At 39.8% G+C, this 22335-nt stretch overlaps 3 protein-coding genes across 4 annotated transcripts; 2 read left to right on the forward strand and 1 right to left on the reverse strand.

The window, feature by feature from the left end:
- Positions 1-67: 67 nt before the first annotated feature.
- Positions 68-3268, forward strand: magoh (mago homolog, exon junction complex subunit). The gene is made up of 5 exons (XM_061031002.1): positions 68-264; positions 599-657; positions 2118-2228; positions 2866-2948; positions 3039-3268. Exons 1-5 carry the CDS (start codon positions 174-176, stop codon positions 3136-3138), a joined length of 444 nt encoding a protein of 147 aa, XP_060886985.1. The 5' UTR covers positions 68-173; the 3' UTR covers positions 3139-3268.
- A 148-nt stretch (positions 3269-3416) lies between these two features.
- cpt2 (carnitine palmitoyltransferase 2) lies at positions 3417-9413 on the reverse strand. Of its 2 annotated transcripts, none has more exons than XM_061030991.1 (6): positions 9235-9413; positions 8878-9114; positions 8081-8161; positions 7867-7973; positions 6150-7454; positions 3417-4774 (listed from the first exon to the last, which is right to left on the reverse strand). In XM_061030991.1, exons 2-6 carry the CDS (start codon positions 9048-9050, stop codon positions 4446-4448), a joined length of 1995 nt encoding a protein of 664 aa, XP_060886974.1. In that variant the 5' UTR covers positions 9051-9114; positions 9235-9413; the 3' UTR covers positions 3417-4445. The 2 variants fall into 2 exon arrangements, with proteins under 2 accessions (XP_060886974.1, XP_060886966.1); XM_061030983.1 differs by having other exon boundaries at positions 9240-9412.
- A 5594-nt stretch (positions 9414-15007) lies between these two features.
- On the forward strand, positions 15008-22091 carry scp2b (sterol carrier protein 2b). Its single transcript, XM_061031013.1, has 5 exons — positions 15008-15155; positions 15740-15830; positions 17686-17815; positions 18082-18161; positions 21393-22091. Exons 1-5 carry the CDS (start codon positions 15133-15135, stop codon positions 21486-21488), a joined length of 420 nt encoding a protein of 139 aa, XP_060886996.1. The 5' UTR covers positions 15008-15132; the 3' UTR covers positions 21489-22091.
- Positions 22092-22335: the final 244 nt, after the last annotated feature.

Genomic DNA, 22335 nt, shown 5'->3' on the forward strand with positions numbered 1-22335 from the left:
TAGTACTCCTGCGCACAGTACTTCCTGAAAGACAAAACTCAGGGAACCAATTCCCCGGGTTATAGATGCATTGTACGCATGCGCACACGGTCATCGAGGATCTTAGCTGCTCTTGTTAGCTCAGTTTTGTCCCGAAAACTTGACCAGAAAGAGGTATTTTCTGGGAAGTAAAGATGTCCACAAGTGACTTTTATTTGAGATATTATGTCGGACACAAGGGAAAGTTTGGACACGAGTTCCTGGAATTTGAATTCAGACCTGATGGTGAGTCTAGTTTGGCGGTAACCCGGACGTGTAGGTTGTTTCGTGCGTTTGAGCTAAGCAAGCTAACATTAGCCACCCGGCAGAGGCTAGGCCGCAAAAAGAGTTACTAGCGCCAAATACGAAACATCTGATTTACAATGCATTAATAAAATAAAAGAACAATTGCTACTCGGAGGTAGTTAATGGTACTTTATACACACTAAGTTAAAGCGTATGGATGTATTATGCTTCACCGTATTAACCTGATTGTACCATGTGTGGATACGAGTGAACTCATGTGTTTCGCTCCAGCATTGTTTCACATTTCTCATACAGAATGAATCTTTTCTTTCAGGTAAACTGAGGTATGCGAATAACAGCAACTACAAGAATGACGTCATGATTAGAAAAGAGGTAAGAAGTTAAAAAATATATATATATATAAATATGTTTTCTGATGTGTTTGTTTCCTCTAAAACTTAGTCAATGGAGGTCTATGTTGTTTGGTGGAGAGATATCAGGGCTGCTGGATTATAGAAACAATTATAATCACGATTGTTATATTGATATAAAGATCAGGATTATTAAACACGATTACTCTGATTTCACAACATTTGCATCACATGTATTTATCAAACTCAAACACTCAACACTTTAATAACTCAACCAAAGAAATAGATGATAATAAATAATTGAGAAACCATTTAAAATAATATTATTAAGTAATAAAACATGAATTAAATAAACTGTATGTGTTTGAGGTAGTGGTGATGAACACATGTTGCTTGAATATAACAACAAACACATTTTAACATTAACCAGACATGACAAAACCTCTGGACAAAACGAGGGCTTACAGTAAACATTTCATCTCTTTTAAAGAATGTGAGAAGCCAAAATAGTGACTGAAATTGAAACTTGAAGAATTGCTCAGAACAAGTAGATACTGTATCCTTTGCAGGAATCGAACACAGTCAAAACCGAACTTAAAGAAAATAACTTAAATGTACGAATCATTGTTTAAAGATATCTAAGAAACGTGATTAACATTCACCGTGCAAATAATACCAAGTGTGCAAAATGTTGTTAGTTTTTAAAAAAATCATCCATGTAAAGATGAAAGGATAAAGAAGACAAAGGAAAATCTACACCTACAAGTGTGTTTATGACTAAATGTGTGTTGCTTCAGCTGTATTCATTGTGTTTTATTCCTCATTAAAAAAACATATTGGTAGCTAAAGAAAGGACTTCCTGTAACGTTCAGTCCTGAACCTCAGGGTGATCCACCTGAGACTTAATGTGCTCTGTTGTATCATCTCAAGGGTGTGTAGTAGTGGGTGTGCAGGATTTCTCAAAGTGGACTTCAGTTTTGAGCTGAAGATTGTTCATCTCACATTTTACTAATGAGTCTAATCTGCTTTTGTCTCCTGTGTGAGCCCCCCCTCCTCAGTACACCACACCAAAGAACAAGGCACTGGCAGCAACAACAACAGTGTGATAAAAGCTGCACAGATACGATTGTTAAAAGACCGTAGCTGTCTTAAAAAATGAAAAGAGAGAGAAAAAGACGTTAGCTTAAGAGCAGTAATCCAAATTATGAAGAACATGACCAGATTTGTGCTTGGTTGCAGATTCTAACATGCAATACTGAATTTTAATTAGCGTTGGTTTAATCGCTGAGATTCTTTCAGGGGCTTGATAGTGTCGTTTGGAGAGTAGTGAGATTAATTCTTCATTACAACACAACCTTGAGTTTAAAAGAAGCAGTATAAATGAACCCGTTCTCACTTCCTGTCTGTGAAGTAAAGTGTGTTCTTCTCCTCACATTCACAAAGTGTAACCAGTTTTCCTCCTTCTCGTCTGTACTAACGTAGGCTTACGTACACAAGAGTGTGATGGAGGAGCTGAAGAGGATCATTGACGACAGTGAGATCACAAAGGAAGACGATGCACTGTGGCCGCCTCCTGACCGTGTTGGCAGACAGGTTTGTGACCCCGTTTATTAACACTGAGTAGAAGATACTGCCTTTTTAATCTGTTGTCTTTCTTGTTTAATTTCATATAGTATTTATTACATTATTTGTAGAGTTCCCTTCAGCACCTAGAAAGCTTCAGAAAAGGTGTTTGCTGTGATCATATTAAGTTTTATGATTTTACTTCTCAGGCTAGTGGTGTTGTAAAATATTTAATATTCGTCCACATGTTGTGACTTAATTCAATTGAAAAGCAGAAGATGATTTTGAAGTCACAGTAGATCACTCTGCCTTTCACTATTTGGTAGTCGTTAAGTGAAGAGTAGGTCTAAGGGAACTCCCTAGTGGGTAGTTCCTCAACATGGAGACAGGAGCTGAAAAGGTTCCTCTTAACAGGTTCCTAGGAACTAAAATAGTCCATAGTTCCTGCAGTGCAGAATCACTAAAAAGGGGGAGGGTTCCTAGAACAACAAAAAAGTTCCTGCGCTCGAAAAACACCTATCAATTTTTGTTTCTTCATTTTTATAACATGTACATGAAGTCTCAGACGTTAAGGTCAACATCTGAACTTAAGTAAATTGACTTTCTAGTGAATAGTTTGTCTGAAAACATTTGACCCTTAAGAAATATTGTAATTGTTTTTTCAAAGGAACTGGAGATCGTCATTGGAGATGAGCACATTTCATTCACAACTTCCAAAATTGGCTCCTTGATTGACGTCAACCAGTCAAAGTGAGTCATGTATTTGTGTAGAACTTGGGCTGAAGTAATACATGGACGGCGTTGATAGTGACCTAACTGTTTAAAATGTTGTTGTTTCAGGGACCCTGAAGGTCTTCGTGTGTTCTACTACCTGGTGCAAGATCTGAAATGTCTCGTCTTCAGTCTCATCGGCCTACACTTCAAGATCAAGCCCATCTAAATGTGGATTCTGTTTGTTTTAATTGCTTTAGCTCATGTTTCTGTTGTTGACTACCGCATTTGTACATTTGCTTTTGGTGGAACTGTTTTTTTTATTTTAAATAAAGAGTGAAAAAAACACCATTTGTCTCAGATACCCTTGAAGTTTGTCCTCTGCTGGTGTCAACACCCAGGGTTTACTAACTACTGCAAAGATGATTTATACTTTATATAAAATAGCTTTATAATCTAACGAAGGCATTTTCTTACTTCTTGATGACAATGATATCATGAAGCAAATACAATTAAATTAAGTTTTATTTCAAAACACATTCACATCAAAGAGGCTTTATATGAAGATGACAATCAGTATTTATTACAGTGACGATCAGCAAACGCTCATTTAAAATTCACATTTCTATAAGGCACAGCATCTGTTCCCCTGGATGAACTACAATGATTCCTGCTCTAAATCTCAAAAAGCTCTACTGCAGTATGACTATTTACAGAATATTCCATGAGTCAGCACTTTCTTTCAGTCTGCTGTGCATTGTTTTCAGAGTGGGCATGGTTGTTACATTGATGGTGCATTCCATTTACCATTGATCTCGGCACTGGGAATGACATCACACCTGAGTGTACCGCGTTCCAGGGGTGATTTGGCAAAAAGTCAGGCAAGCAACATGGACGCCTGCAGGAGTACCTTTGTATTGTAAGTTATTACCAGGCGATAAGACACAGTACGTGATACTTGCACAATATTATTAGTGTGATTGATTTGATTAACCTTGAAACAAGACTACGTTGCCAATAAACAACAGTGTACAGATTAAAATACTGTTGATGAACGTAGCAGCCATGTTGGATTTTTACTCAGGCAACTGAAGGTTCTCAGTTTACAAGTTGGGATTCTGACTTCAGGAGGGCGTTCCTGATGACTTTTCTGGCTGCTCTGAATTCCCAACTTCTGAGATCAAATGGAACGCACCATGACTCCCACAGATGTATTTGTGATGTTAAATGGTATTTTAGATAATATAATACATGCTGTTTCTTTAATTTGATTGACAGGATTATTTTTTTTACAGTGACATTAAAATCCAAACTGCTGCTAACAATGCGTTTTAAATCCCACCCGATATCGCTAAGCTTCTACCTGTGTTTCTTTTTGGTGTGAAAAAATATTCAACTTACTTTCTGTATGCTTTCTCAGATAAGTTAAAAGACAATCTGATGGCTAAGAAGGACAGCAACGCTCACCTTCACTCTTCTGTAAAACTACTGTAGATATTATTTTCCCTCTTTGGTGATCTCAAACACTTGTTTTTTTTAGCTGAGTGCTTTCCCCTCCACCACAGAGAAAATGTCCTCCAGAGACTTGTGGACACACTGCAGGAACTCGTGGACGTTGCGAGCTGGGTAGCTGGACACGTTGCAGCCGATCCAGTCGTCATGGACACCGTAGCCGACGCCAAAGCCGTCGGGCACCACCGGGGCAAAGCCGCCCAGGTTCACAGCGGGACTGGTGAGGGTGCTGGTAGAGAGGATGTTGTGGTTGATGGCGGCGTAAGCTGGGTCTGCATACAGACTGTGCAGAGCCTGACCCTTTGAATTGGCCAGATATCGCATGGCAAACAAGTGGCGGTCAAAACCTTGGCCTGGTCAGAGAAGAGAAGTGGTAAGTACAAAAGACAACAGTGCATGTTTGTGTTTTTTCAGAGCAGTTTGTCTAAAATAACTTCCTCTTTTCATTTTGTACTGAAACTCAATTCAACAATTCACATGAACACAACAAAATAACATGATCAACATTTTGTACCTTCAAGATACAGACTGTTAAAATCTTTCAGGACTTTATGGGCTTCTTAATCCCCGTGTAATCAAAGGTTTGTTTGGAAAAGTGTAATTGACTGAGATTACAGCATTATGAAACATGCTGCATGCAGTGAAGAGACTGACATGTTATAATAGAGCGAACGCACTGTATGGTGTTGAACGCTAATAAACAAAAAGCATGTCTCCCTAGTTCCAGCTACTTGAAATGTTACACATAACAGGTATCCACCTGATAACTGACAACTTCTTTCAAATGTGTGTTTAATATGTGATGTATGCAAAAGAGAGTAACTCCAGTTTTGAGCCACAAGATAGAAAAATAATCATTGACTAAAATCTGTGAGTTCTGATTTGATTGTGAGGTTATACTTCTAAAGTGCTGTTAAGAGTAAATTCAGGCCTAGCCATCAGATCATGCTATGGATTTGATATTACTAGTAAGGAGTACATGTGGGAATTATCAGAGAACCCACGATTCAATATCATAACGATACTTCAGTCAGGATACGATATTATGGCGATTTTAAACATTTTGTGACATGCGATATAATATGTTGGGATTTAACTTTTTTAACTGCATTTTATGTCCACAGAATTAAACGAAATCAAGAACTGTCTGGTCAAATAAGAACATTCTTTATATCTATACAAGGGGAGTCAAGCCCACAGACGGACCAACACTGTGATAAAAGTCAAACCCTGTAAAAAGCTGCATGCACCTCACAATCTGAACTGTTAGTATTTTAGTCTAATTCAACTTGAACCTGAATTTTCAACAAGGAAGCTTGTTCAAAATTAATTAGTGCAACCCATTCAGCAATTAAAATGTAAAAAAAAGCATATGTGCTATTTGTATAATAAAAATATCTATACGTGGCGGCCATGACACGATATAATATTGCCACACAAAACATTACGATACTAAGCTGCCTCGATCCCCCCCCCCCACCACCTCTACTGAAGGGAGGCACTTCACAACCATGAATCAAGATAACTGACTCCAGATATATGCTTTCCTGTTAATAAATAACCTAGGCACCTTATAAAATGGACAACAGGGAAGGGACATTAAAGTACAATCACCGCAAACAAAGGGTGTCTAATTCAGAGCATGTGTTTCGAGACAGAACCCAAAAACTTAATTTAAACTTTCTTTTGGTTAAATAAATGTATTGTGAAGTAATGAGATCTACTCACCCATAGCTGCTTCCTTGGTGAGCTGCCCGTGATATTTAGAGCACTCGCTGAGCATGCCCCGCAGTTGCTCCACACTGTGTTGTCCAGGCTGACAAACAAAGGCATGTGCACACTGTTTTGTGTGTACGGTGGCGGGTCGGATGGTTTCTGTGCGGCCATGCTTGAACGCTGCAGTGCTGCAGGACTCGTATGTGGCCACTGTCTGTCCATACTGCCTCAAGAAGCCCATCTGAAAAGCCAGCTGGGCTATCGCATCTGGACTCAACTTGCTCTTCTTTAATTGTTCCTTCCCACCTTTCTTGAACTCCATGGCATCGATGGTGAGTTTTGACACAGCTGAATCAAAACTCTCCTTGGCCTTCTTGATGCCATCTTCCAGCTCACTGTCCAGCTTGAACTGCAGTCTGCGCACAGCTGAGGCTGAATCCACTGCAGCAGGGGCAGAGCCCGGGTGAACCAGGGGCTTCTCTGTTGTGTCTTTGAAGACCTCGTTCTGAAAGCGAAGCACAGCTACACCATCGCCCCAGGAGTGCTCGAAATTTATGGCTGCCTGTCCATCTTTGGTCAGAATGATGCTGAAGGACTTGTCGTACCAGCGGTTGCAGCCGTCACCGTGCAGCATGTTGTGGGAGATCTGAATGTGGTCCTTCATGCTTTCATCGTCCAGAGAGAGACAGAAGAGGGCGCTGTCAACAACCCGTAAGTCCTCTGCATTTCCAGCAGATACCAGCTTGTCCCTCAGCCCCGCCCACACATCTCTGTTCTCACTTGTGAGGACACCAAGAGGAAAAGCAGCTGCCGGTGTCGGGTCGGACAAAATGTACTTCAAATGGGACTGGATCTCTGCGGGGCTCACCAAATTCCCATCCCGGTTCACAATGTCAAACACATACATGTTGCCATTCCTCATAACTAGGAGGTGACGCCCTTTGTCGTCAGTAAAGAGCTCATCTCGCCCCTGTTTGGGAATCCGTGAGGAGTTGAAGAGGCGAAAGTACTGAGACATGTCCAGGGGGTACGCATTTACCATGTACGCTCCATACCAAGACAGGGAAGACGGGACCCAGCGGATTAACTTCTTAAAGCCGTCTGTGTCGCTCTTTGCTGGATTAAGGTGGAAAACCTCCGGCTCCAGTATTCCAGCTCGCAGTGTTTTCATGAAGCGCACTGCTGAACACACCATATTGGTGGCTCGCACGAGCTGGTCGTTGTACTCCGTCTTGGGGTCAGGATTGAAGGACATGAAGGGGTTGAAGTTCAGCACCACAGAGTCGCGTGCAGAAAGATACATGTCAAACCACGGTCCTGGAAAAAAAAATATAGAAATATGAAGCTAGATTCATTAAGGATCAAATTACTTTGTTGCTTATCAGACATGAGTGTTGGTTGATCACGACTATTTTGATTGATATTTAGATCATAAATATTAAACCCGATTTCTCATTGATTGTACAACATCTCAATCACATGTATTCATCAAACTTAAACAGCTTAACACTCTCACATTCAGAACACTTTGAAAAACAAGAAATAATTCTGAGGTAGTGTGTGATGAACTCTTGAGGCCGAAATATAACAAAGGCTTTGAAACATCTACATAAACGTAAACATACACGGCATGCAGCACAGGAACCATTTAACCTCGACCATCGTGTTTCAATGATCGTTGGAAGCCATCGTGATTGAAATTAAAACTCGATGAATCGCCCAGCCCTACCTGAGATGTAGCTTGTGTGCTTGTTGTTTTTGTCCTGAGCAACCAGTTCTTCATGCATCTGTTTTCCCACCCCATGCTGGAAATCCTGTGCAAGTTTCTCTGTTGTTCTGAGGAAACACAATAAAAAAAAATGTTAAGCTTTTAAAATTATACAAATAATTAGTCAATATATAAACAATACAATTACATTTTTCTCCGACTTCAGAACACTTACTTGAACTGCTCATCGTCCAACAGAGGCCTCTGGGCAGCTAAATACCTCTTGATGGTATCCTCCAGTTTGGGAATGGGAAGCCTAACAATGAAATACAAACTGAGTCTTCAGTCTGGTACAAAAAGATACAGATGACCGGAAAAGAGCTCAAAACCACCATGAACAAGACAGACTAAGGCTCTGTGTGTCACTGCACCATCATCTGTACCTAAAATCTCTGTAGATAAAACACACTAATTATTTATGTGAATATGAATGCATACACACACTAATTATCTCTGCATATAACCACACACACACACACACACACACACACACACACACACACACACACACACACACACACACACACACACACACAGAGCAAAGTTACATTTTCAACTTGTATTGTCAAGTTAAACACACTGTTGTTATTTCTATACACACTATAAAACTGTAAACCTGCACAGCTGTTCCTTTAATATTTAATTTGTGTTATCCTTTAATCGTACTTCATTTTGTGTTTTACTTTTATTTGAACTTTGGTAATGTAAACATTTGTTTCCCATGCTAATAAAGAGCTGCACGGTGCTGTTACGGCCCCCTAGTGGCCATTGATAAAAATTAAAGTGTGCACTTTCACCTACATTCATTTAAGAGCTTGATGGGTCACCTTCTTTATTTTTACAACACCTTCCTGCAGCCATTTCATATTTCTAATGTGGTTTACATTTATATCATCGAATCTATGCACAATGAAACTAAATGTGAGGGGTTAAATTAATCAAAACAAATGCTAAACCAATGTAGTCTCTTACCTGGGCAAACTCTTCTGGTAATGCATCGAGGGGACAACACTTTGGTGCAGATACTCTCCATGTTTGCTGCTGTAGTTTCGTTTATCGATGCTCACAGCTGCGGTTCTTAAATGTTTTATGTTTCCAGATTTCTTCAGAGAGGAAAGGCATTGCATTGACAGCAGGTTAGCCATGGCGATCAGGTGTTTAGTGAAGGTACGACCTCAACCACCTAATGTGAAAGCTCACCTGCACACGCTGAAAAACAAAACAATAAAACAATAAATACAGTAAGAAGAGAAGTGTTCCGTGTCACAGCTGTCACACTGTAAACACAGATAGCATGAGCATGTAGCATCAGCAGACGAGTTTCCTGACCTCACCTGTTTGTTTCCTTATCAACTCGTCACTAGGGCAGCGTTAAGACAACTATGTCACCGTCGACGTGTTGTATTCACGGTGCAATGTTAGAGAAAATAGACTGAATTAAATACAGGAAGTTTAACCCGGCTAAACGTGTCACGTGACATACACGACTTCTTCTTCGGCAGTTAAGTTGAGTGTAGATTACATTAGGACTCTAGTCAACACGAAACACAAACAGCCTCAGGTATAAAGGTTTGCTTTGCCTATTTGCGGCACATACCTGCTCAGTTTGTCTCTGTTTAATCAAGGAGACGCTGAAATGTACCGTATAACATGAAAACCATCTCAGAGGTGGATAGAAAATGACTTTCCCACACTAGATCATAGATGTAATCTTTATTATCATTGTATACAAGGACAAAAAAGTTCACCTATATACAAATATATTTGTGATTATATGTTTGTGAAAAGTGGCCAGAGCATTTGCTGTTCAGTGAATGAATAATAATAATAATACATAAATAGACAGTTGTGGTGACTGAAAGAATATATAGGCTACAGTTATTATTGTGCAGTGACTGATTAGGTAAACAAATATATATAGAGAGATATAGTGCAAATAAGTGAAGTTATAGTGCAGTGAAAGAGTATATACAGTTGTTATTGTGCAGTGAAAGAGTATATACAGTTGTTATTGTGCAGTGACTGGATGAGTAAATAAACAGTTTGTCCACAGCTCTGGGAAAGAAGCAGTTTTTTAGTGTGTTTGTCCATGTGCGAATGGTCCTGAGTCTGCCTGAGGGAAGGGTGGTGAACATACAGTGTCCGGGGTGAGATGTGTACCATCATTGCAGTATTGAGAACTTTATTTTGAACTGAATACACTGGCATAACTTAGTCCATGGTTCCCAACCTTTTTTGGCTTGTGACCCCACTTTGACTTCACAAAACTGCTGAAATACATCTGTTTTCAATCATGTAATAGTTGTTCTACTGTGTGGACAGAGGAAGAAAGGCTGGGATGACATTTCTGCCCAATGGAAACAGACACGCAGATACACCATTAAAGCATCACATGATTACATGTAGCCTAAGGGATTTCAAGTAGCTACTTCAAAAGTGCAGTGTGGAGTTCATATGTGCTCAGAGCTTATGAATCCTGCGTGATTTCAATTTAAGAGGTTTAAATGACTGCAGGAGAAAACATCACCGTCTTCCAGGGTGGAGCATAGAGAGAGAACAAGTCTTAAAGAGGTCAGAAAGCTCCAGCAACACATTTAACTTTATTAGACCGCCACGTTTCAGCTTGTGGTCTTCATCAAGGTCTCCAAAAGACATTCAAATGAAACAGGTGTTTTTTTTTAAAGACTAAATATACAGATATAATATTAGATCATTTGCGTTTGGATAATGTTACTTGGGGAAATAGTGGAGTGTAGGTGCCTCAGATATTCAGTATTTAGTCAGGCCATACAAACAAAATAATGTATATGAATCCATATAAATAATAATCCTAAAGTTATAATGTGATCCCACTGAAACTGCACACAAACCAATATCATTTTGACAGTAAGCATTAAAACACAACATTTACAGAGGAAAGCAGCTCCCTGTCACAAAGTACTTTGTCCACATGTATAACTCCAGTAGAGTTTGATTTATATTTGTATTTTTATAAAGTATTGTTGTTGTAACATTTGAGTAAAGGCTTCATCTAAAAGACAATCTAAACAGCACATGTTACAAAAAATGTCCAATTCTCTTGGCTATTAAAAAGACTTGTAAATGTCACATCAATTCAGGATTGAATTAAAGATGAAAGATTTTAGATGAAAGATCTTTTAATATATTTTAGGGTACATCACTGCGTAGCTCCAATTCTTGCACCACTGATTGAACACTTGGATAATCAAACCAAAACTTGCCAACTTTATTCTAAACTAAAAAGCTAAGTCGACTATTTAACAGCGGTGAATACATTTGAATATTTTACTGTCTAATTTTGTTCATCCCTTTTTTTCCATTACTAAGCAGCAGCAAAATATGTATGAAAGATAGTATATACTGTAAATACATTTTTAAAGAGCCCCTGAAGTTAAAAAAAAGTTAAAAAAAAACCAAAACATCTTTAATAATTATTATGTACGCACAAGATACTTTTTTTTTCTTTTACTTTTTGGAACATCAGGGACTCCGTACATTTGAGTTTAGTTTAGTTGTATTATAAATATATGGGATTAGATCACACTGGGGCCTTCACGGTGGTGCAATGGTTAGCAATGGTGCCTCACAGCCAGGAGGATCCTGGTTCGAATCCCCAACTACCCAACTGGGATAAGCAATAGATAATGGATGGATGGATTCATACTGATGGTCACTTTACATGTAGCAGCTTCTACCATCAGTGTGTGAATGTGTAGGTGTGACCTGCAGTGTAAAAAGCACTTTAAGTAGTCAGAAGATTAGAAAAGTGCTTTACAAGCTCGCATCTATTTACCAATTATTCATGCACCTTCATTTTGGATTAACATGAACCATAGAGTGAAAAAACAAGAACTTCTCTGGGCGAGCTCTTCTTTTATTATGTCAGCTGTGAGGGACGATTGCTTGCTGGAGGCTGTTTTTAGTGTTTTTCTAAAAGATTATTTTTTCCTTTAATTTAAAGTCATTTGTGACCTGAGTGTGAAAAGGTGAATTTCAAACGAAGTAGTGGTTACTTATATATCCATTAAAACCTTAAAACATTTAAAATAAAGCAAACGTAGGGGCCTTAATCCTTAAATGTATGTTTTGTCTTTTTTGATGCATTGCTAAGAAAAAGGGATGAATTGATTTCCCACTCTCTGTAAATCATCTCTTTCATATGTTGTGTAGTCTTTTGACCAGCAGAGTGCAGTGTCTGGTTATATGTGGTTGTTCTGGCCTTTAGCGCAACAGGCTGTGTGGTCCGAGGGAGCTAAAACCCCACACATCAAATATAGAAAGAAAAAGAAAAAGAGACCAGACACAATCCTGTAACAGTACAGCATCGCCTGGCAAGCGTTTAGCCCTATGATTTGAGAGCGTGAGTTGGGTGCTTGGCCTGAGCCCTCCCCCACACACAAGCCTCCGCCACTATCCCTGCACCCCCACCCCTCCTGCCTCGCATCCAGGGTGAGAGTTCACTGCTTCCATTAGACTGATGAGCTTTTCTGATGTTTGCCGCGGTTCATGCTGTGTACATGAGATGCAGTGTCATTTTTCTGACCCGCCCTCTTTGCATAGCCTGCAGCACGCAGACAACAGCACTCTAAACCCTGAAATTGTCTCTTATCTGGCTGTCTGATAAAATGACATCCTGCTGTTATTGTCAAAGATTCACTCATCAACGTATCTTCAACAAGTACTGACATTCAAATCATATAGACTGGCTGTTGACATTTGAACTAATCCCTTTCTCTAACTCCATCATCATAATTATCACCAGCTCAGTCAGAAATCATCATGTTTACTTTAAATCATAAAGTCCAAACTTTGGCAAGAAGCCTGCGGATGTGTGTGTGTGTGTGTGTGTGTGTGTGTGTGTGTGTGTGTGTGTGTGTGTGTGTTTCAAACACGAATGTGCAAAACTAGGAATTATCAACATTTTCCCTGGTGTCTGATGAAGACCACAAAGAGAAGTTCTTCTCCACCGCCTGGTGAATTATGACCTTTCTGAACAGGACTCATGCATTCATACTGTATAGCATTGGATCCCAACCTGGGGTCCGTGTCACCCTAGGGGGGACGCCTAAGATCTCAGGGGAGGCAAAAGACTGTGTCTGCTCTGAGGTTTTCAAAATGAGATATTAAATAAAATCAGAATGTATACAAAGGTCTTTTGGTAAGAATAAGTGTGTGTAGGCATATTCTGATCGCATTTTATCCATGAAAACTACAACAATTTATCATAATTTTATGGCGGCTGTAGCTCAGTTGGTAGAGTTGTTGCCTCTCAACCGGAAGGCTAAGGGTTCAGTCCCCAGCTGAGCAACATGTCCAATGTGTCCTTGGGCAAGACACTTAACCCTGCATTGCTTCAGTGGCGGTGTATGAATGGATTAGGGTTGTACTTACTCTCTGATGTACGTTGCTTTGGATAAAAGTGTCTGCTAAGTGAATTGTAACATTGTAACATAATTTGTAAAAGCGGTATCAGCTTTCTTCTCATGTTTGTCCTGGGGGGCTCAGCATTTCTTAGATGAAAGTTTGGGGGACCCCTAGAAAAATAGGTTAGGAACATCTGATCTATAGCATATCTACAGAGGTGCATGTCATGCATCCTGCTGACTCTGTAAATGTCTGTAAATTGAGCACCAGTATTAATTCAAACTCATCCACAGCCGTGTGTTTTCAAGTTTGAGCTTTTCATGAATGGGTCAATTAAGCTTAGATAACATCTGGGCTACATGGCAAGGTTTATTTATTTATTTACACTGGATCCCCATTAAAGGTTTCAACTAGATGTTCTGAATCTGTGTGGATAAGATGACATGTCGGCTACATGGATACCGTAAAAACCACACTTAATTTAAGTTCACAAAATATGCATTGATACGTCCATGCTTGTTCTTTTTATCATTATTATTATTATTATTTATTTCCTAGATCTACAGACTTAACAGTAGTTGTCTGTGTATTTACAGTCAGCCTCAAAAGTTGAACTATATGTTGCTTTTCTTTAAATGCACTATAAATGTTTCTCGAGTTATGTTCAATTATAGGTTACATTTTATTTATTAAATGGTTTATTTGATAGGAACAGATACAATATACATAGACAGACTTAAAACAGCCATCCAAGTATCATAGTGTTTGTAGCGGGTGCTAATTTGGCAACACTCGTCCCTAAAAGGTCTTTTATGTAAAAAATAAAAGATTAAAACTGTTAAAAGGGAAAAGGTAAGAGTAAACTGGATACAGCAAGATGCAGTTAGCCACACATTTAGCTGTGATAAAGCTACAAACAATTAAACATGAGAACAAGTCTGATGCTGAACTAACCAGGTTTTGGTGGCTCTCTTAAAAGAGGTGAAGTTTGCAGTAAGCTTCAAATGATCAGGTAGCAAGTTCCAGGATTTTACTTCTTTCATAGAAAAAGATGTTTGAGCAAAATATGTTTTTCAAAATGAAACTTTACAGTTGCCACTTGAAGCTGCTTTGCTTCAGCCATGCAGACTAACCTTCTCAGAAGACAATATGCTTAACAAAAACAGAAAAAAAAAAACATGGCATTTGTACAAATTACTTAAATATGAATAAAAGTAAGGTTCACATGTTTTTCTACAAAACAACAGCATCCAAATATATATAAATATTATGAGTAAATTTACAACAATTCTCAGTTTTGGGAGGCTTATCTTGATACCCTTTAGACCAGGGATGGGCAACTTTGGTCACAGCAAGGGCCACATTAATTTAATTCTGACTGCCAGAGGGCCAAATATTACTTTTAATATTACTTTTAATATATATATAAAATAATATTTTTATTTTATAATACATTTTAATAATAATTTTATTTTATAAAATAATAATATTTTATAAAATAATAATATGTATAATAATAATAATAATAATAATAATAATATAAATATATATATATAAAATATATTAATATATATTTAATATTACTTTTAATATTTGTTTTGACACTGTCTCTCCACCTGCTGGTATGTAGCAGACCAAATTTGTAGAGCTACATAATGTAATATGAACTCACAGTGGTCGTGTTGAGTTATCTGGCATCGACACATCGAGTCTGAAGATCCAGGAAAACTCGACAGAAAAGGGGGAAGTGAACAAACAGCAGGACAGGCACTAACAGGCTAACTTGCATCACTGTTTCTGATTAACCTCAGACACTGTTTGTCCAGACGTCATTACAGCAAAATGCCTGAAATACAGACACGAAGGTAAGGACACTAGCTCAGCATTGTACGGTGTAATAATAACAATAATGACGCACTGAGTTGAATAATTCATCGAGGTCACTCTCGTTGACAGGTTAGCTTTATCATAGTTTATGTTTAAGTTAGTCACTACAAGGCTAAAGCTAGCGTGCAAACCCCGGTGATTACAGCATAATGAACACGTAGTTGTATTGATAATATAAAAGTGTAATGATATAACCTGTTTAAGAAGGTGTCACTATCCTGACTGAACAGACGTGTCTGTAGTCTGACATGACTGAAAACCAACGAGCCTGTGAAGACGTCTAATGTGGAGGCCAGAGTCTTTTAATCATGGATCTGTTTTCATATGTGAAAGGCGATAATGAAGGAGTCTTTGTGTTGTTGTGCACCTCTTGAGTCGGTGGTATTCACATGTTATAATGGGATATTGTCAAGAGTAAACACACAATGAGCTCCAGCTGCAAGGTCTCAATGTTCACACTACAATAGGAGTAACAATCTTATTGAATGACCTGTGTTTATTTTGTGTTTAGTAACCGCCTCCTCTCTTTCTCATTTCCTCATTTCCTCATTTCCTCGTCAAGGATTCAAGCCGTTAACACGAGTGCCAGTGATGGACTGGAGGGGTTCAAGGCCCATGCAGTGTTTCAGGAAATCAACAAGAAGCTTCAAGAGGTGATTACATGTCTAACAATGGGATATCATTTTTAAACAAGTCCTGTGGCATGAGATATAATTCCCATTATAAGTGCTGCACTAAGGTCCTGAAAACCCTCCTGACTGACAGGGATAGTCTCCAGCTGTGAGGAGCGTATGTGAACAGCCAGGTCAAGAGCATATCCGGAGCAGTCCTCCGGGAATTTCTCTAGATATTTTCAGGAGTGCACGTGTGAAAACGGTTTAAGACTTCCAACCTGATGACAGCATTAGGATCTAAATAGAAGCAAAAGATCAAACTCCGTCTTCACAAATGTAGAAATACCGAAGTGGGACAACAGATAACGCGGCTTTTGTGTTGCCCTTTTTCAGTGTTGACAAATCCTTTTCATTACATGGACAGCCCAGTCAGACGGATCTGATGTCACAATTTTTGAAGAAACCATTTGTGTGATTGAGTTCACCTAAGCTGTTCTAGGAAACGAGAGTTTGGAATCAAGAGGAGGCTAGAGGCTCACTAGAGATGTTCAGAATTGTTCAGATAACGTCTTAGATAAGGGGGGGGGGGGGGTTTCACGCTAGGGACACCGAGTACGCTTGACCCCAAAGTCCAGTTCATTTGATCAGTGTGAACACAAACGTACCGTACTCGTGTACCGTGCCCGAGTCTGCTTGAAGAGGTGGGCTCAGCACGACATATGTGTACAGTTCATGAGAGATGTGGACGCAGCCGTGCTCAAACAAGGAAGTGGACCGCTACATGACGTTATTCTAAACAGCTCCTGCCGCTCTTTAGGCATGTTGTTTCCTCCTCTGAGCTGCACGATAGATGTGGAAGTAGGAAGACGATCACTGTTGGCGTCTCAGAAATAAAAAAAAAACATCCACACCTGCTGTATCCGAATGTGTACAGAAACAAGTGTACTCGGGTACAGAACGATGTTACTAATGTGAACGATTGTGCCCCAATGTGAAAACACCCTGAGAGAAGGGTTATTGGTCATTAAGTCAGACTAAGCAGCGCGCCAATTACATCTTTGTAGCCCTGAAATAGAAACCTCCACAGGAAATGATGCAGTGCTGCCACCATGACAGCATTTCACCGCTACCAAGCACTACCGCTGTAATGTAACCAAGAACGTAGGGCTTGACCTTCAGACACAATATCGGAATATACAAATGTACAGATTCAAAAACGGCATCTTGAGAGAAAGAATTGGGATTTAATTTCGAATACGTCTAGTTCACTTTTCTTCAGCTACAAACATTCTATCTCCTACAAAGGCTTCGAGACAGCACACATTGTCTCAGCATGTATGGATACATACTGTGTTGAAACCCTGTGGTTAAACACACTGTTAAAAACGGAATGTTTTCAAATTCTATAGACCTTTATTCTCTTAAAAATGGCATCGAACACAAAGGAACCTCAAGGCCCCGTGTTCAACAAATGTTCCTTTCTGAGCGCCATTGTCCTTTTCAAATTGTGTACAACAATGATGAGAGAACGTTCGTAGCAGCGACCGCCTGGAGAAAAAGCGCCCAGCGTCTTTTCTTCCGAGCGCTGAAGTTGAAAAACTTTCAACTTTTTAGAAAGGCGCTGTTGACGTCAACAGACTGTTGTTATAGCGACAGGACTGACGTGCATTGCTTTTCTTCTCAGCGCACACACATTCGTACGAGCGCTCCCGAGCGCACAGTCAGCGCTTTTACGCCCTGAAAAACTCCAGGTGGACTCGGGGGCCTTATAGAGCATGGCTGACTGAGACATGTGGTGTTATGTTAATGAGCTTCGTAGAGAAATGTTAATGTACCTGTGACGGAGTTGCTTCTGTGTTGACTGAAAGTGAGATCTCTTTGTGCTTTCAAACAGGAAGGGGAGCAGTTTGTGAAAAAGATCGGGGGTGTGTTTGCCTTCAAAGTAAAAGATGGACCAAATGGACAGGAAGCCATTTGGTTTGTGGATGTAAAGAACGGGAACGGCTGTGTTCACAATGATACGGGTAAGAAAACTCTCTGTTCACTCATGTGACGGGGCGAACCTATAGAGACACGCTATCTTGTTAATATTCAACTGTGGAGGAGTTTAAAGTTCAAGGCTCGTACCACTGTTTCTCTAAGTTATCTTTATGAGACTCTTTTAGACTTTCACATTTTTTTTAAAGAGTTATTACCTTTAAATATTAATCCCACATCTGTGAGCGTATACCCCTGAGATGTTTGGTCCTCTTCCTGCATCAATCTCTGCTCTTCTTTCTCTGCTCTGCAGCTAAGAAAGCAGATTGCACCATTGCCATGTCAGACACAGACCTGCTGGCCTTGATGACCGGGAAGATGAACCCACAGACTGTGAGTGTTTCCTCTGGGTGGGCTTTTGAGTGCACCTGATGGCTTGCAGCATCCAAAAGGATTGTGGTTCAGATAATAGCATGAAGCAGTTTTATTTATAAAGCACATGTCATTACAGATAACAAGCTCAGTGTGATTTACATTGAGCTTAAAAACACAGCATACAACAAAACAATGTTTCCACCGTCATGAATAAGAAATCTAATCAATAAAGTCATACACAGCGCAAAGCAAACATCTTGGATCATAGACCTCAGGTCAGCAGCTGTTTTCTTCCAGAGAGAAGGAACAAAATTGATCATTTACCGTGCTCTTCTTAACTCAAATGTATGGGAGTATTTACGTTACTCTTATCTCATCCTCATCGTTTACTCGCAGTCTGACAACAGTGTCAATGTCCACGGGTTGCATAACCCTCTTAACTGTTGTTCTTATTGCACAGGTTTGATGTATTTGTCAGAACAGCGGCTGCCAATCACTAGTAAACGTACAGTATCTAAAAACACATGTTGAGTTGTCTTAAATGGGTTACTATGTCTTTAAAGATTGGTTAATAGTTTTTCAAGTTCATCTTGAAACAACAGTCACGTGTCTAATTGTTCATTGAAAGTGTATTTGGCTGCTGTAAGTGTATATCTATGAAGAGATCTCTTCCCCATTCAGTCTTTAAACAAATATCAGCCTTCAGCAGTCTGACTTCTCAGCTCTAGTGGGTATCTCACGAAATGAAAGTATTGTTCGTTTAAAGAATTGTCCTCTGTATTTCCCTGCTTTTTAAACACAGTCAAGCCGTTTTCACATATACACTCAGGACCGGCTGACCTGGCTGTTCACATATGCTCCTCAGGGCGTGAGGCTATCCCTGTCAGACTGGAGGGAGGGAGGGGGGGGGGGGGGGGGGGGGTCTAATACGGGAGGTAATACGTGGCTGACTGGGCATCAGAGTCCTCCATGTGATGCTATAATGATAATATTAGCCTTTATATCAATGCTACGTGTAGTTCAACAGAATCACACTATCAACAAAAGAGCAGAAAAACAACATACTGACAAACAGAAAACGTAATGCAGCCGTTTCATTACATGCACAGAGATCGTAGCGGTCGTGTGCAGACAGTCTATGGTTGTGCACCGAACGCAGGGAAAAAAACGTCACCAACCCCTCCCACTCGCTCGAGTTGAATTCACCTGATAATGTCCTTCAACATACTCCAGATGAGCGAAACATAAGGCTGTTAGCGTTCACACCTACAGCTCACCCCGAAACCTTCAGAGGTTTTTTTTGTGTGAAAGCACCATTATGTACTGACCATGTTTTGTCGAGAACAAATACTAGCACCATTGACGGTGACATTTGGTTATAAAAAACGGTACACTCTTAAGACATTTGTGAGAACATTTAGGGAGTTAAAGCATCTTGACTTTAATGGACTTAAGATCCAGGACATTACTGGCCTGCTGTTCTTCACTACGATGTGTTTATGTATGTTTTTGCACTGCTTGGCATCAGTCTAAGTTCAGGCTCTGATTGAGCTGCGTCGTGGCCTCCTGACTTTTTCCTGCAGTTTATGTCATCCTGCTTTAGCCTTTGTGTCCCGTCCAAAGTTCTCCTAAAAGTGGAACAAAGTTACATGCCAGTTGGATACGGTATTTAAACGATATTTTGTCAGCGCCTGGGTGAATCAAGAGAAAATACCGCACTGTGTCATTTAAACTGTTTAACCAGTTCATAACCCTCAGCCAAGAGGCCATAAAGTTGTTGCTGTGCAGGGCGAAAACACTTTATACAGATTTCCAGGAAGTAGCCTGCAGGACAGAGACGTGACAAAACAGGACATAGACATAAAGTGTGTTCTGTGCTCGAAAACAGGACATCAGTCTGATGTTTCAGCTTCTTTTGGCATGATTAGAAGTTATCTTTCTATATCCTCAAACTCAAAGAAGAAGAAACCCAAACCATCAATGTATTGATCCATTTGAAACTAGGCCTGCAGGAGATGAGGGAAAATGTGTGATGTGCAATTAAATGGTTCAATATTCTTGTAGCCATATGAAGTGTGATAAATAAACAGAACTAAGGAGTCATATTAGTATAACTCATTTTATTTCTATGTGCAGCTGTTCTCCGTCTTTTACACAATCACTGTGTTTGCAGCATATTTCTGCAGAATCATTTTTGGGGATTTTTTAAGATTTATGGCCTTCATTGCAGAGACAGGACAGTTAGTCTTAAACCTGGGAGAGAGACAGTTTGGAATGACGGGATTATATACTTCACATTGGCTTCATTTTTTAACACTGGAGGTTGCTGCAGAGGCAAATATATAAAGACAAAGCATAAGAACCCAAACACAAACTAACCCAAACAAGAACAAACACCAAGACAACATAAAAAACCCAACAGCAACAGAACTCATACAAAAACCCAACTAATATAATTATCCCAAACACCATGAGAACACAGATCCATAAACTGAGAGGACCAAATTTGTAGGAGGTTATAAGCAAATAAAAGAAATAGAAACAACAAGAAAGAAGAAGACATTCAAACGTCGAAATATAAAAGTAGTCAAATAAATAAAAGCAGTAAAACAATAAAAAGATTAAAGCAGTCACAAACTGAGAAAAGGCAAAAACAGAAATAAAAGCAATGAAAATAAAGAATCCCAAAGAGCGAGTATATGAGGGGAATAAAGCAATAAGAAGAATACAAAGAAATGTGAGACAGTTGTTCACAGAACCAGTCAGGTAAACTCATGCTGCGTGTGCGATGGTCTCTGCAGATTCTCACTTTGCAATAACGTAATAAACCTTTTTCAACCTCAAATAGAAATGAGACTGGACTCGAACTGCCTCATTCTTTTTCTTCCATCTGAGCGGTAATAATGACAGAATTTCTGCTCGATCACAGTGGTCAAATAATAACTTCCTGATCTGATTTACCCTTTCATCTCTTTTTTTTTTTTTTTTTTGCACTCCAGTCAACAAGCATTCATTCCTCTGACCCTCCCCACTCTGTGCCTGTGTGTCATGCAGTTTCCTGACATTTCATAAGCTGTTGTTGATGTTGCCCCACTTTTCCCCGGGTTGAGTTAATCTCTCACGTTAACTCCTTTAACCAGCAGCATGTAGTTCTCTCTGCAACAGGCCCCGCACTTCACCGTCACAACTGTTTGGATGATGACGCTGTGTTTTTTTTTGTTTTTTTTCCCCCCCCTCTCTGATTCACAGGCATTTTTCCAGGGCAAGCTGAAGATCACAGGGAACATGGGATTGGCCATGAAGCTCCAAAACCTGCAGCTGCAGCCGGGAAAAGCCAAGCTGTAGATGAGACGGCGGAGCCAGCTGTGACACTGAAAAAGAGCTAACCACAAAGATATTAACACATAGTCTGATTTCAGATGAATGTTAAAGGTCTGTAAACATTCATGACACTGGACTGAACCCCTTTATCTTCTAGTGACCTCAGAGACCGACCAGGGGATTAGTCAGAGCAGCACTGCTACTTTAACTGCAGAACAAGATAGATGGACAGAAAATTAATTCTCTAATCAAGTCCCTCTCAGTACACTGGTGGACTGAGGACACCGGAGAGCTCCCTACTAATCCGGTTAATGTTCGCTTTTCAATAACTTCCTGTTGCTAATGAAATCTTTCGTTGAGTGTATTTCGTTTGGAAATCTTTAGAGCAGATTAGTAGATTGATGTAATATTTCCACAATCATGGACTCAACGGTCTAAGTGCCTCCTTGTCTCTGACTCACAGGTTGCTGAAAGGTCAACAGCCAACACCGGAGAAATGTTTTTTCACTGTTGCCGGCCAGCATTTTAAGAGAGAGGGGGGTGGAGTTGGGGGTGTAACTTCTCTGCTGTGCTGTCATTACTGTATCTCCTGAAAGGTTTCTACTCAATAAATGTCCTTGCAATGTTCATTGGGGTGGTCTTGACTTGAGTCTGTTTCTCTTTAGATTTAATTGTATCAAGCGCAGCCTTGGCTATCAGCGTCTCTAATGTTTCTAATCATTTCATAAGACATAAATTAAAAAGCAGGACAGTCCAGATGTGAAAACACGACAGCTCTGTTTCATTTAAGATGACGCCTCGCTGCTTTAATGATCAGAACGGTGAGTATATGGATGTTAGAATGGAAATGTTGGCCAGGTGTCCCAACCTA

This window comes from Labrus mixtus, chromosome 3, assembly GCF_963584025.1.
Source record: "Labrus mixtus chromosome 3, fLabMix1.1, whole genome shotgun sequence".
NCBI lineage: Eukaryota > Metazoa > Chordata > Actinopteri > Labriformes > Labridae > Labrus > Labrus mixtus.

Coding starts and splice junctions, on each gene's coding strand:
- cpt2 (XM_061030991.1), bottom strand. CDS start 9,050: ATGGCTAACCTGCTGTCAATGCAATGCCTTTCCTCTCTGAAGAAATCT. Junction 7,974..8,080: donor TTGGACGATGAGCAGTTCAA/GTAAGTGTTCTG, acceptor GTGTTTCCTCAG/AACAACAGAGAAACTTGCAC. Junction 4,775..6,149: donor CACCAAGGAAGCAGCTATGG/GTGAGTAGATCT, acceptor TTCTCTGACCAG/GCCAAGGTTTTGACCGCCAC.
- scp2b (XM_061031013.1), top strand. CDS start 15,133: ATGCCTGAAATACAGACACGAAG. Junction 15,156..15,739: donor CCTGAAATACAGACACGAAG/GTAAGGACACTA, acceptor TTCCTCGTCAAG/GATTCAAGCCGTTAACACGA. Junction 17,816..18,081: donor CTGTGTTCACAATGATACGG/GTAAGAAAACTC, acceptor TCTGCTCTGCAG/CTAAGAAAGCAGATTGCACC.
- magoh (XM_061031002.1), top strand. CDS start 174: ATGTCCACAAGTGACTTTTATTTGAGATATTATGTCGGACACAAGGGA. Junction 265..598: donor ATTTGAATTCAGACCTGATG/GTGAGTCTAGTT, acceptor CTTTTCTTTCAG/GTAAACTGAGGTATGCGAAT. Junction 2,229..2,865: donor CTGACCGTGTTGGCAGACAG/GTTTGTGACCCC, acceptor GTTTTTTCAAAG/GAACTGGAGATCGTCATTGG.